This window comes from Trichoderma ghanense (genome assembly GCF_004382785.1).
Source record: "Trichoderma ghanense strain CCMA-1212 chromosome Unknown scaffold_17, whole genome shotgun sequence".
Lineage (NCBI taxonomy): Eukaryota > Fungi > Ascomycota > Sordariomycetes > Hypocreales > Hypocreaceae > Trichoderma > Trichoderma ghanense.
The window spans coordinates 73,519-87,013 of record NW_027395680.1 but is presented as its reverse complement, the minus strand read 5'-3'; the positions used below and the strand labels follow the sequence as shown (position 1 = coordinate 87,013).

The window sequence follows — 13,495 nt, the reverse complement described above, 5'->3', positions numbered from 1 at the left end:
AAAGCGCTTGCACATTTCAACTACGAGCCTGTGTGAAAATAAAAACCCCGATGGCCTTCTGGAAAATAACCCTTGTTTGCAGTTTGACAGGCCGATGATCCATTCCGGTTGGAACAGTAAAGATCTTCATGCTTATCTGACGGATGCAGCTATTTATCGATCCGTAAGCCAAGAATCACTCCCTATATACGAAACACCGAGCGTGCTTGCATGGCATTGTGCATCTCTTGATGCCAGTATTCATGTCCGCCCTTACAGTCAGTTCTAAACTATAGTTCAGAACTCTCTTCAAACATGCCTCTTCTACTCGCGATGTGATGATGAAATTCCGAATGAGGGACGGGCTTCAGGCGTCTGGATACATGCAGCCGTAACTGACATTGAACAATCACATTGCTTTCAACCCACTCCGGGGAACTTATATGCAAGAAAGTGCCGCCTTCGTCAAGGAATGCCAGTCCATCAGGTCTTCCGCTCTTCATCCCATATTACTTTGCCATATACGAGATATCACAACTTGTTTGGATGACCAATTGACAGGGATATTCTGGTTTGTTGGGTAACCCTTATGGTTCGACTTGAGGCCTTGCACTTGTCCTCCACATGGTGAGGAGGGCTCAATATCCACCCGCCGTTACTGACTGTCTACCACGAGGTGACATCCTCAAATGCACCTCGTATCACGCATGAGCATGCACTGAAGTTTTTTGTTGCCGGGTGAACATGGAGAAGCAGCCCGAACTCAAACATGTACAACGAGGTAGATAAGATACCTACCTACCTACCTACTCAAGGTTTCGTGGACAGTGGCTCAAGCGAACAAGGCCACCACAAGCAAGGCGGTAGTACCTAACTCTCGTAACCCATTCCTTCACGTATACCTGGCTCGCATACGTACTAGTAGGTTGTATACATGCTTTCCACGCTGTCAAAGTCCAATGTCGGCCATTTTGCGTCTGTCGGCGGATGGAACTTACAGACGGAACACACATACAATCAAGCACAGCCTTGTAGACGTTCGTGATCAATACCGATTTGGCGTCTACATGCCTTGGTGTACAGCAGTCAACGGCTCCCAAGCCCCCTGTGCACGTTGCCCAGGCACTTCGGTCCTCCCTTTGGACGTGCAATTAAGCATCTACAGCTAATACCGACTGGTAGTAGTAGGAAGGCAGGTACCAACAGGACGCAGGTACCACGGGGCCAGGTATCTCTTGCGCCTTCCATAGACTAGGGGATACCTGATCCACAAGGCACGACCGTCTCGGCGCCCCAAAGCTTAACGTCGTTTGACTTCCGCCCCTGTTGTTCCCTCCCCTTCCCTTGGACAGATAAAATCTTCTGGTTCCCGCATCACCTCTCTTCGACTTCTCTCTTCTCCCCCTCTTCCCTGCTCCCACCAGTATCTTCGATCGTTCCAAACATCATCACTCTCGTTTCTCGATTCTTCTCCAGCAGAGGCTCACGCCGCTCTTAGCACGTCATCGACAGGCGAACTTTCTTATCCATCGGTCTGTCCAAGCAGCCAGTCTCCCTGGGCTCGCTGGGCAAGCCCGCTTGCACCGATTCTTCAGCCCACAAACCTACCTAAGTTACTCACGTCTCCCGACCATCACGCGAGGCTGTCATCGTGTCTTTTAACCTCTCGCATCTTCTTCGATCTGCTCGAGCCGATCTCCCACCTCATCACCCCCTCATCCAGTTGCCATCCTCTGCGAGCCACCGGTCATCATGGCCTCCTCTCCCCTCAAGTTCGAGATCCCCAAGGAGTGCCAAACTTTTTCGCTGTTCAACCACCTCCCGCCTGAGCTCCGGCAGCAGATATGGACCGCCAGCTTTTCCACCCCTGGAATTAGCTTCGTCAAGCTCGAGTGCGTCGGCCGGAACTGGCGATGGCTGTCGGCGGCCAGACGATACCCACTGGGCATTGGTGACCTGGACTCCTCCAGGGAGCACGAAGAGGTGGACGAGATAGCCGTGGAGGTGAAGAACGAAACCAGGCCTAAGAGGCTGGTAACTATGCGCCTCGTCCCGTCGGTTGCAGACCGAAAGGCCGACTTTTCTAATTTCCACGACCTCAACAAGCAGCTCAGGCTGCTCAGCATGACGTGCGGAGAGTCCCGCGACTTGGTGGATCGCGTCTTGGACAAGGCTGGCGCCGTTCGCCTGAGCAGCAGCGAGCTGCTGGCCGTTCCCGGGTCGAAGGATATCATCTTTCTCGAGTATCTCTCGCCTGACCTCTTTCAATGCCGAGGCAACTACGACGTCAACCCCAACTGCCGCCCTCTGAATAACATCCGGCGAGTGGCTATGCGGTACTGCCACCGGTGGCATAAGAAAGACTGTCTGACGTGCTGGCAATGCGGGCTTGTCCATAAGGCGGAGGAGAGCATCGCCTATCCGAGGCACCTATACCAGTTTTTGTCAAGGCACCTGCCCAACCTGGAGGAGTTTTACTTCGTGGACTACCTGCTCGTGCGCAAGGCTACGCCTCCTGATGCTGCTTCTGGTAAGTTTTCAGCCGAGTGTCGTCGTCTTGATGCATCGTAGCCACTCACACATGGACAGAAAGCTGCTACTACGCTCGCAAGTACAGATGCGGCCCCCGAACATACTACGAAGCAGACGACAAGAACTGGAACATCAAGCCCGAGTTTCTCCACTTGAAAGCGTGGCTGCAGGATCACTTCATCCGCTACTCCAAGGCCAGCCCGCTCAGCTGCCAGAGTCACCCCGAAAAGGTGCGGTTTGGCGTGTTGGCATGCGAGGCGGACATCGTTGCGCCTTTGTCGCTCACGGCGCAACCTACGCCGCCGGCTCCAAAGGGCCGCAACAAGCGTTTGCTTTGCGATTATCATACGCTGCGCCAACATCGACGACAGGTGCTTCGCCGCAGGTCTCAGACGCCGCTGCCGGTGGATTCGAGCGTGGTGGCGGCCAATGTGCCGTTTGTCTTTGGCGACCCCGACAACTCGTTTGAGTTTACGTTTGAGATAGACTGGAGGCGAGTCTGAAGGAAGAAGCAATTCGTGAATGAAAACGCGGGCTGTATAAGGAATGTGGGTTATGAGCGTTATGAACTGGATGATTTGTGTTTGGGACCGGATTGTGGGACGGGGCGCGGGCCTGATACCAAGTTGGCTGTATGGCATAAGGGTGGAAAAGTAGATGCGGACTGTACAATAGAATATTGACCTTATAGTTACCCTGAATTGGACGGTTATTATCATTAACGTGTTGTATTCCATCATGTTTTCCTGTTTTAGTTGGTTGGCTCACGGCACCTGTAAAGCGCTGCAAAATATTGTCTACCTAGGTACCGTCCGTCTATCTGCCCTATTCTACATATACGATGTACATTGCTCTATTATATGAAGTCTTGCACAGCTTCCCAAAAGGCCTGCGGGTCCTCAAACATGGGCAAATGGCCCGTGTTGGGGACGACCTTGAGCTGCGTCCCCTTTGGCCCGAAAAGGCTTTTGAAGCCGTCCATTGCTTTGACGAGGGCTCCCTTTGCATCGCCCTCTCCCACAACGAACAAGCCGGGCACGGGGCACGCAGGCATGTCAGGCTTCATGTCGTAGTCGGAAAGAGCCGTACAGCTGTGCTTGAAGCCCTCGACGTCGTTGGCGGCGACCATGTCTGTCATGGTGCGGACGAGGTCGGGCTTCTCCATGGAAGACGGGTGGAACCAGCGGGCGACGGTCTGGTCGGCGAGGGTCTTGATGCCGTTGCCCGCACCTTGCTCGGCGATGGCGACGCGGTCTTTCCACGCCTGGGTGTTTGCGGGGGAGGATGCGGCGTTGAAGTCGCATGCGATGAGCTTGGATAGGCGGGAGGGGTATTTGAGGGTGAATTTGAGAGCCGTGGCGCCGCCCATGGATACGCCTACGAGGGTGTCTAGCTTTGGGATGCGGAGGGCGTCGAGGATTGTGAGGAGGTCGTCTGCCAGGGTGTCGAGGGTTGCTGACACGGGGGGTTGGGGGATGGCGTGGCGGCCGCGGGTGTCGTAGCGGAGGATGCGGAGATGGGGGCGGTGAGACTTGAGGATGGCGATGAAGGCGTCCCACATGTGGAGGGATGTGAGGAGGGAGTTGCAGAATGCGATGGTGGGAGCGTCGGGGGAGGGGTTTCCCTCGAGGCGGTAGGGGATGGCGAGGGAGTCTTGCGTGGTGACGAAGGATGAGATGACGGGATGCGGGCCGGCGATGGTGGATGTCTTGCCGTCGTTGGAAGTGAATGATGCGGATTCTGGGAGCCTTGACAGCGGGTCGAGGTCGCGTGGTGCTAGGCCGAATGTGTAGAAGAGGGAGTACGTGCGTCTGTCTCTGGACGCGACGGACTTGTCAAAGTCGTCGTTTTTCCAGGAGTTGTCGGAGGCGGCGTTTTGCTCTGCGGCAGCGAGGCCGTTGTCCTTTGCGAAGTCGTGAAAGGAAAGGTACTTTGTGGGCCGGTCTGACTCGAGACTCGAGGTTTTGAAGAGGCGGCTGCGCAGCCAGCCGGGAATCTTGGACATGAAGCCGACGTGCTCCTCGACGAACCACTTCTCGAACAGGGCGCTTGCTTGGGGGTTGTCCTTGAGGGTGATTTCGGTGGTGACGGCCACGAGGCCGCTGGCTTCCTCGTCGGTCAACTTTTCTATGGGCATGAAGAGAGGGGATTCCGTGGCGTGGACCAGGTCGTAAAAGTACCGCGCGACGTCGACCTGTGCGATTGTAGCGGCTTCTCTGGGCGAGCGGTTCGCGCGCAGCGTCAGGTACGTCTGGGTTTCGAGGAGCGCCATGTCGGTGACGTCGTAGGCGGCGAGGAACGCTGGTGTTTTGCCGTCTATTGCGCGGTAGCGGAGGCCGTTTGCGAAGATTTGGGGGATGCGCAGGCGGGTTGGGCCGTGTTCGTTGTTGTACCATTCGTGGAACTGGTCGAGGGAGAGGCCGGGATGAGGCTGCATTGTGACGTAGAGGTTGCCTGGGGTGGCCATTGTGAGATGCTTCTCAATGATATCCTTCTACAGATTCTTGTTTCTTTGTGTGAGAGTATAGACTGAGGTCGAAGAGATGATGCGAAAGGCATGAGAATGAGTGAGAGTTTATATCGTCTTGGTGAGATGAGGTCCGGATAAATGTTCGCCTCAGGTCCAAACCCCGCGATGTCTCGGCAGTTGGAGACGGAGCTGGAGCTGCCCCACGTGGGCCGGAAACCTTGGCCGGGAGCTGATCGGGGAGTTAATGATTGCTGACCAAACAGGTCCAGCGAGTCGGAGATTCTACCGTCTTCATTCCATCGATTGATTAGATGCATTGAATGATTGATCTGTCGAATACCTAGGTAGGTTGTAGTTGATTGATGGATGTTGTTGTTCTTGTAGGTACCTGTCAATTCTGATGGCGGGGCTTTACTAGGTAGATACAGACCTAGTTGAGAAGGCACGCCCGTGAATCGGGTGGGGGCTCATTCCTCATTCAATCGCGCTTCACGTGCGCAGCCTTGAGATGAAACATCACCCCAACGTCAACTTGTACAGCATCACCAACCAACGCCTTCTCTTGTCCTTATCATGGTGCCTCCTAATCACACTCGAGCTGTGCATCCCAAGACGCCAGCCACTCAATCACGGGTCACCTCGACATGCGGAGTACCGCAGCTTGTCCAATCATCTCGCGCCATTTCCGTCACAATCACTCCTCTAGGTCACCCACCCTGCAGCAATCCGGCCGTCATGGGCTCAAATCTCGCTCCTCCTCCCCAGGCATCCATCAGATAGTAAATGCTCCGTTTGCGATTCTCCGTGCAACCCTCTGTGGCCTCTTGCATGCGTCAAGCTGCTGGCAAGGCGCCAGCGATGCACCGCGGTGGAGCAGACGGGAGGGATGAGGGCTTTGCTATCCACCACTGAACCCCGATCTACCCCTCATTAACCCCATCACGCCTCACAGCTCTGCGAATCGAAAGCGAACAATCCCCTGTCCTCGCCTGCCTCACGCTGCGCAAGCTGCCGTCGGCCTCCCGCCTTAGCTGTGCGCGCTAGCTCGGTTGCCTTTTATGTGAGCTCGCGGCATACGCATACACAGAGGAGGGGCAGTAGTATATCAGCATCAAGGCGCCGTGGCAGCTTGTCTTCCCCCCTTCGTCTTCTCTTCTTCTGATGCTGCGGGGATCAGCCGCCAGCAGCCATCTTCAAGAAGACCGCCATGGAGGTGCATCTGACCAATATTCCCAAGGGTTTGACGGACGACCAGCTCTGGAATGAGCTTGAGCCGCACATCAAGGCCCTTGGCATTCTCGACTGGAATTGCGAGAAGCCTCTTAACAGAGCCCATGCTTGGGTCACCTTTCTCTACGAGGAAGATGGCAAGAGGTTTCTCCAGAAGCATGGGACGGTTCCCATGGTTCCGGCACAGCCCCGGGGCCCTCCGTTTCCCAATGGCCGTTTTCGGTCCCAGACAAAGGATATGGCACGGCTGCAAATCCTCAAGACATATATCTATGTCAAGAAGAGCAATAGAAAGGTCGACGAGACTGTTCTCATCCACCTCAATGTCCAAAAAGACGAACGCAAGCTAGTCGAGCGAAAGCCAGCCGTTGTTGACCGCAACCCGAAAGCGCCTTCCATCAGCACCAACATTCGTCACATCGCATGCGGCAAGAATATGTTTGACCAGGATTCCGACGCCCTGGTATTCATCGAACAATGCAGCCTTGACTTCAGAGGCACAGCCAAGTTTGGTCGCCGTGCTTTGATGCTCACGCTCTCCGAAGACCACCGCGTCGATGTTCCTTACGACATCATTCAGGATCTAGTGGCTGAGGCGTCTGATGTATCAATGACTCTCGTCTTGACCGAGACGCCCAGATTCTACGTCAAAGTACAGATCGCCTCGCCTCCTTCACATTTTACAAAGAGGGTGGTTACAAAGTGGATGAGACAAACGGCTTTGGATATGTGGCCTGCCCACGGCAAATACGTAGCTCACTGCTTGGTCTACCGCATAACGCTTTCCTCGCACTATGCGGAAGTTCTCGAGAGTCTGAAATCTCGCAACATTATCGTCGTTACTAGGCAGCATCTACCCGTGCGACGGAACCCTCGGCCCCATGAGGAGGACTATACGACCTGTATGAGCACGTTCGAGGGGTCAATCCGCTCCGCCAGTGTTTCGAGAACTCGACTCCTCCCGTTTGTTGTGCTGTTTCAGCTGCAGGGATTGGTATGGAACAACTACTTGCATCCGGCGACGGCGCTCAAGATGCTGGAAGCCATGGACAGATTTGCCAAGGAATGCAAGAGATCCAACGTCCTACTGCCATTCACCGCTGATTCGATGAAAACGCTCTTTCAGAAGATTCCATATCCATGTCCCGGAACAGATCCCCAAGAACTCTCTCCCGAGCATTTGGTCGCCAGCATTGTAGAAACGGAGCAACTGCGCCGAGAAGAGGATCCGACCCGGACCGCGCCTTACGGTCCTTCAATACCCGATTCACAGACATGGGTGCTGAAGGCCATAGTCACGCCAACCCGCATCATGCTGCACGGACCAGACGCGGAGAACAAGAACAGGGTCCTGCGGATGTTCCCACACCATTCTGACTACTTTCTCCGAGTCATATTCTCCGACGAAGACGGACAGGATCTGGCCCTGCTTCCCAGCGTCAACAATTCAGCCATATTTGAACGGTACAGAAAGGTCCTCAAGGATGGCATACAGGTTGCCGGTCGAAAGTATGAGTTCCTAGGCTTTTCCCACTCCTCACTTCGCTCCCACTCGGCCTGGTTCTGTGCGTCGTTCGTCGACAACATGCAACTACACAACAATGACTCCATCATCAAGTCACTGGGCGACTTCAGCGAGATCCGTATTCCAGCAAAATGTGCCGCACGTATTGGGCAGGCTTTTTCCGAGACGCCTTACGCAGTTGATATCCTCAAATACGGTATCGGAATCAAGTACATCCCCGACGTCAAGACAGCAGACGAAAGCCGAGTCTTCAGCGACGGGTGTGGCACAATCTCTTGGGACGCCCTAGAGGAGATCTGGGACCAGTTGCCTATAGCTTCGGCTCCCACTTGCCTCCAAGTCCGCCTCGCAGGCATCAAGGGAATGCTTTCGCTTGACTCCAGGCTAAAGGGGAAAGTAATCTGCATTCGAAAAGAGTCCATGATGAAGTTTCCGAGCAATGATCAAACCATGTTGGGGATTTGTGACACGGCTTCGAAGCCACTGCGCCTTGCCCTGAATCGCCAGACAATCAAGATCTTGGAAGACATGGGAACGAATGCCGAGTGGTTCATTGATCAGCAGAACAAGGCCCTCGACGTACTTCGAAACGTAACCGCCACGGCGTCAAACACGAGCACGTTTTTGGAGTATCAACTGGTAGGCACCACCGTGGGCCTTCCCAAGCTCATCAAATATCTGAGCAAAATTGGCGTCGACTACCGGCGAGACAACTTTATGAAGACGGTGGTAGACCATACCATCCTACGGGAGTTGCGGCTGCTGAAGCACAAGGCACGGATTCCTGTGGATCAAGGCGTCACTCTCTTTGGTGTCATGGACGAAACGGGATTCCTCGAAGAGGGCGAGATTTACGTTACCTTTGATCAGCAATACGACAAGATTCATGGTCGAGTCAAGCAATCTCTCAAGGACGGATTCGTGCTCGTAACGCGCTCACCGGCTCTCCACCCCGGAGACATTCAGCCAGCTCAGATGCGGACACCGCCGCAAGGACATCCGCTCCGCGACTTGAAGAACTGTGTCGTCTTTAGCCAAAAGGGGACGCGCGACTTACCGAGCCAGCTGAGTGGAGGCGATCTTGATGGCGACTTGTACAGTATCTTTTGGGACCCTTACGTCGTTCCCAAGCGATTTTATTCAGCAGCCTCCTATCCGAGAGTCAGCCCGCCCTCGCTAGACCGAGCGGTGACGCGCGACGACATTGCGAATTTTTTTGTCGAGTTTATGGAGACTGATATCCTTGGCGTGATTGCCAACAGGCATCAGGCTTATGCTGATTTCATGGAAGAGGGCACTTTTCACCCGGAATGCATCGAGCTGGCCGAGCTGCACTCCACCGCTGTTGACTTCTCCAAGACGGGGATTCCAGTGACGTTTCCGCAACTGCCCAAGGCAAAGCGCATGCGACCGGACTTGTACGTTTGGGCTGCTTCCTTCTTTTCACTACCTCTCTTGAAAGCGACTGCACTGACCATTCTTTTTGTTCCACAGCCTGGCGCCAGCCCCTCCTGCCCATTTGTATGATCGTGACGAAGTGAACCATATTGGAGACCCCGATTCAGACGAAGACGACGAAGACCGAATGGGTATGAACAGGCAAGAGTATTACAAATCGCATAAGATATTGGGAGAATTGTATCGTGGCGTGGACGAGAAGAAGATTTGGGGTAAAGATGTCCAGCGTCCAATTGACCAGAGCGGCCCTTCTGTATGGGACAGTCTACACAAGCACGTCCGTGCTGCCCTCGAAGACGAAGGATATGGCCACTCAGATATTGACTACACTCGCCGGATAAACGAGGCATGGAAGCTTCGTGAATTGTAAGGCTCCCGGTATTCCCAGGAAAACTTGACCTCACACAGCTAACCCGGAAAACAGGTACGAGGGAGATGTCACCAACAACATGTACCAAGCTTCGGATAGCCCTCGGGCTCCAATCAAGGAAGTCGAAGCGTTTTGCGGGTCGATCCTCAACCCCCGAGGCGGTCAGACGAAGCGCCAACGAGAGTCGTCAATCAAGTTGAAAGAAGAGATGGACAGAGTCATGAGTTTCTTTGTAAAGCAAATGCGGGATCGCGGCGGACGCGCCAACGGCGCAACGGACGATGCGGCGTCAACGGCGACTGAAGAGGACGGCCGGAGCGAGAGGGAGACAATGAATGCTGTGGAACTATGCTGGGCTTGCGTAATTGTGGGTAGTGAAGCGATCCGTGACCGGCGCTACATGGCGGATGAGAAGCCACTCGAAAGCTTCAGAGTGGTGGCGGCAAGCTGTCTGGTCAAGGAGCTAAACGAGCTCTTGACGAGGAAGAGACTTGGAAGGATTGGGGGGTATGTCGGAGTTCGTTCGGGGCCTCAGTTCCACGGGGCACTGCCGTTGAGATGACGGGCTGTCTTCGCTTAGCATAGGACACTCGCTTCTGCCCAGGAGGCGTCTTCTGGGATTGTGGATCATGAGGTGCTAGACAGACAGATCGAAGATGGGTTGAACATCAACAGGGTGTTGTGAGTGCAGATTTGATGCATCTGGCAGATTTACTTCTCCATTGGGCATGAGACGAAGCTGAAAACCGGGGACATTCGGACACTAAGATTCAACGATGGGCAGTTTTCGGCATACGTCAGGACCGGTGGCACCACGTCTTTCACCAAAGCAGCGATAGGTTAGCATCGAATAAGCTTAATGGTAAGGTTGAGGCTGATGCCTTCCATATGCGGAGAGGTGTACAACTGCCGATCCCCAACAGGAGCCATCGTTTCCTTCGCGAACACAAACTTATCAGCCACATCCCTTTGCAGCTAGAAGAGGACATGGTCGAAAGAAAAAGGTCCGAAGACAGCCCTCCAGGGCAGAGGCAAAGCAAACGTCCATATATTCCGTCGAGATCCCATCTTTCGGTTCACTTCATCCATAAATCATCACAGCCATTGCTATCACAGCCATCATACAACTGTGATATCCGTTCTGACTTGCTCTCCTGTCTCCCTTCCTCTTGCTTCTTCGGTCTGCTCCCCCGTCTCTCCCACACCATGGCTGCCCCCCACGAAACCGGACAGGGGCACGAACTGTCGGACCTCGCACCCATCGTGGTGCGATGCCCCAGCCCCTTCCGAACCACGGGCCGCAGTACGGCCCTCGCCCGTCCCCTGCCGCCGATCCCCGAGCTGCCCGGCAGCCCCGTCCCCGCAACCAGCAGCAGCAGCAGCAGCAGCAGCGTCCTTCCGTCGTCGTCCTCCTCCCCGGCCCCATCCCCCGAACCAACGCCGAGCACGTGCCACGTCTGCCAGGCACATAAGGACCCTGGCTCGCTCCTCCGCGGCGACCCTTTGGACCCGCGCTTCCCGTTCGCCGCCCGCTGTCTCGACTGCGCGGCGGCGGAGGGCCTCGACGTCGGCCGGCTGTACGAGCTGGTGAGCGGCGAGGAGCTCTGGGTGTGTCGCTGGTGCGGAGGTGCGGTTCCCTTGGAGCCGGAGTGGGACGGGGTCGAGTTCCACGAGGGCGGGTGCGGCGGGCGATATGCGCGGGCGGTGAGGGATTACTGGTGGACGTTGGCGGTGCAGTGGTTGGTTTTTCTGACTCTTGGCGCGGTGTGCTTTGTGTGCTTTTGGATGGTTGAGGGGATTAAGGAAGAGTATTTTGTGAGTTACTCTCTCTCTCTCTCTCTCTTTGTCCCCCTTGATTGGGGTTGTAGGCTTTCTGTGTCATATCGTGTGGTGGAAACAGGAGAGACTGATTACTGACGGGCCTTGATAGATTCTCTTCCTTGCCACTTGTTTTGCTTCCGTCTTTGGAATTTATAGGTACAGAGGTCGGAAGCTGTATCAGCTGCCCCTGCTGATGGAGGTGAACCGTCTGTTGGCGCTGGTGGGGATGATGTATTACGTTGTTCGGACGACTTTGCTCACGTCGAACAACTCCGTGGATGGAGCGTCTCCGGAAGACGATTCCGTCGATGAGGCTTCAGAGGACAGCGGCCTGCAAGTGTCTTCCTATGGAGCGGCAGGGGCGATACTGCTCATTGCGTGGTTACTGTAAGTTTCATCCATCTCCATGTTTCTCAGGGATGCCTGTTGGTTGCGTAGACTGACTGTGATGTAAGGTTCCATGCCTTTTTCTCCTGCATCGGACACACGATTGTGTTTTACGAGTGGAGGATGTGGCGACGGTCGAGACCTGGGATGAGCTTCTGGCGGCGCGTGGTAGGATGGTTCATGTTCAAGATGGTGGTTTGGGCGGATCCGTTTGCGATTGAGCTGGGCTTTGCGCCGCGGTGGTGGCGTGAGTTATGGCGCTGGGTGAGAGGCTTGAGGAGGGCTTTTAGGGAGAGGAGGCAGGGGTTGCCGAGGTGAAACTTTTGATGCAGACCTTGACGAATGATGTACATGTTGAAATTGTGTGGATGTTTGATGTTTTGATTTGGTGAATGTGTGGAAGGCTGGTCTGATTGTAGGTTGGTTGGATTGACTGAGTTGGGATCGATGATATAGCTTTGAATTGACTTGGGCTTGGCTGGGACAGCGTAGTCTTGGATCGACTCATTGGTTTCTTGATCTATTGCTGCTATGTACGTTTCAAACCCCTGAATTTTCCAAGTAGATGTAAGCTGGTTTCCTGGCGAAAAGACTATTACATATGGTTTTGCAGCGGAGTTACTTCTAGCATATGGCTCCCCAGGCGGGTGAAGAGTAGGAATCTCCGCCCATCCTCTTGGGCCCTTGGCTTCGTGGGGACGCCGGTCGACGGACACGAGCTTCGCTGTGAAGGCGAAGGGTTCTTGTGTCGTCTTATCGCACGGGAGCATGACCGACGTAGTTGGCGTGGAGGTGGGAGCATTCGTGGGGTCAACGAAGTGGTGAGGTATCGTTCGAGGAGAGTGTAAGGTCGACAAAGGTAGGTGTCTTGAGTGTGACATTTGGGAAGGCGATGGGGGGTTGAACCGTATGCGAATCAATAGTGGGAGTTGGGGGGATATCGGAGTATAACGTTCGTTGTGGTAATAATCAGTAATCCGGGGGTAGTCCTGATAGTTTACTCGTCACCGGATCTGAAGAGTGGTTCTTGAAATATCATGTCCACATTGTCTTTTCCAATTGCTGACAGGGGATGCATAACCAAGCAATACAGAGAATGATACCTCTTTAGGTGGCTACCGGTTTTCTTTTTCCAACGGGATGGGAACATCACGGCACAAAGAAAGTGCCCTGCACAAACCACAAGACGATGATGGAGTGGGCCTAACAAACATCTAGACAAATGGAGAGAGATTCAGTTGGCATGAGATAAAAATGGACTAGATAATGTATTGGGGTAATTTCAAGTCAGCTCGTTATACATACTGTTATGGCTTCCTAAGAAAGGTTGGTTGAGTTGTCCAAGTCGAAATCTGAAATACGAAAAGAACGGAGCTTGCGAATTCAAGTCTAATCTCCGGCAAAGAAGATTCATTATGTCGGCATTTGTGGCTTGCATGGCCATCGTACGAGCGGCGCTTTAGCTTCGAGCTTGGGGATTGGGGTACGTCAAGGCAAGGGTATCACGGCTTATACATATGAAGCATCTATGGCTCATCTGACGACTCAACAACAGGCAGATGCGCCGAAATCTCGTGAACTTCAAATGAGTGTTTTCAATTCTCTTCAAGTATAAGAAGTGAAGAATCGCTTTTATTGTTCTGACAGGCAATTTCTGAATCTTGGGCAATGTCCTAGACAACAACCCACTTCCCGCATCCCCATCCCCCCCTTTTCCCCATTC

The 13,495-nt window shown here is 54.1% G+C and overlaps 5 protein-coding genes across 5 annotated transcripts; 3 read left to right on the top strand and 2 right to left on the bottom strand.

Moving 5' to 3' along the window:
- Positions 1 to 1,731: 1,731 nt before the first annotated feature.
- On the top strand, positions 1,732 to 3,014 carry CCMA1212_009480 (uncharacterized protein; the record flags this gene model as incomplete). The annotated part of the gene is made up of 2 exons (XM_073706563.1): positions 1,732 to 2,509; positions 2,569 to 3,014. The coding sequence occupies 2 exons, from the start codon at positions 1,732 to 1,734 to the stop codon at positions 3,012 to 3,014; spliced, it is 1,224 nt and encodes a 407-aa protein (XP_073554816.1).
- Positions 3,015 to 3,367: 353 nt separating this feature from the next.
- Positions 3,368 to 4,978, bottom strand: CCMA1212_009479 (3-oxoadipate enol-lactonase 2; the record flags this gene model as incomplete). The annotated part of the gene is made up of 1 exon (XM_073706562.1): positions 3,368 to 4,978. The coding sequence occupies one exon, from the start codon at positions 4,976 to 4,978 to the stop codon at positions 3,368 to 3,370; it is 1,611 nt and encodes a 536-aa protein (XP_073554915.1).
- Positions 4,979 to 6,188: 1,210 nt separating this feature from the next.
- On the top strand, positions 6,189 to 10,126 carry CCMA1212_009478 (RNA-dependent RNA polymerase 6; the record flags this gene model as incomplete). The annotated part of the gene is made up of 3 exons (XM_073706561.1): positions 6,189 to 9,154; positions 9,231 to 9,560; positions 9,619 to 10,126. The coding sequence occupies 3 exons, from the start codon at positions 6,189 to 6,191 to the stop codon at positions 10,124 to 10,126; spliced, it is 3,804 nt and encodes a 1,267-aa protein (XP_073554914.1).
- Positions 10,127 to 10,770: 644 nt separating this feature from the next.
- On the top strand, positions 10,771 to 12,090 carry CCMA1212_009477 (uncharacterized protein; the record flags this gene model as incomplete). The annotated part of the gene is made up of 3 exons (XM_073706560.1): positions 10,771 to 11,379; positions 11,495 to 11,772; positions 11,841 to 12,090. The coding sequence occupies 3 exons, from the start codon at positions 10,771 to 10,773 to the stop codon at positions 12,088 to 12,090; spliced, it is 1,137 nt and encodes a 378-aa protein (XP_073554917.1).
- Positions 11,883 to 12,653, bottom strand: CCMA1212_009476 (uncharacterized protein; the record flags this gene model as incomplete). The annotated part of the gene is made up of 1 exon (XM_073706559.1): positions 11,883 to 12,653. One exon carries the CDS (start codon positions 12,651 to 12,653, stop codon positions 11,883 to 11,885), a length of 771 nt encoding a protein of 256 aa, XP_073554916.1.
- Between the last annotated feature and the right edge of the window lie 842 nt (positions 12,654 to 13,495).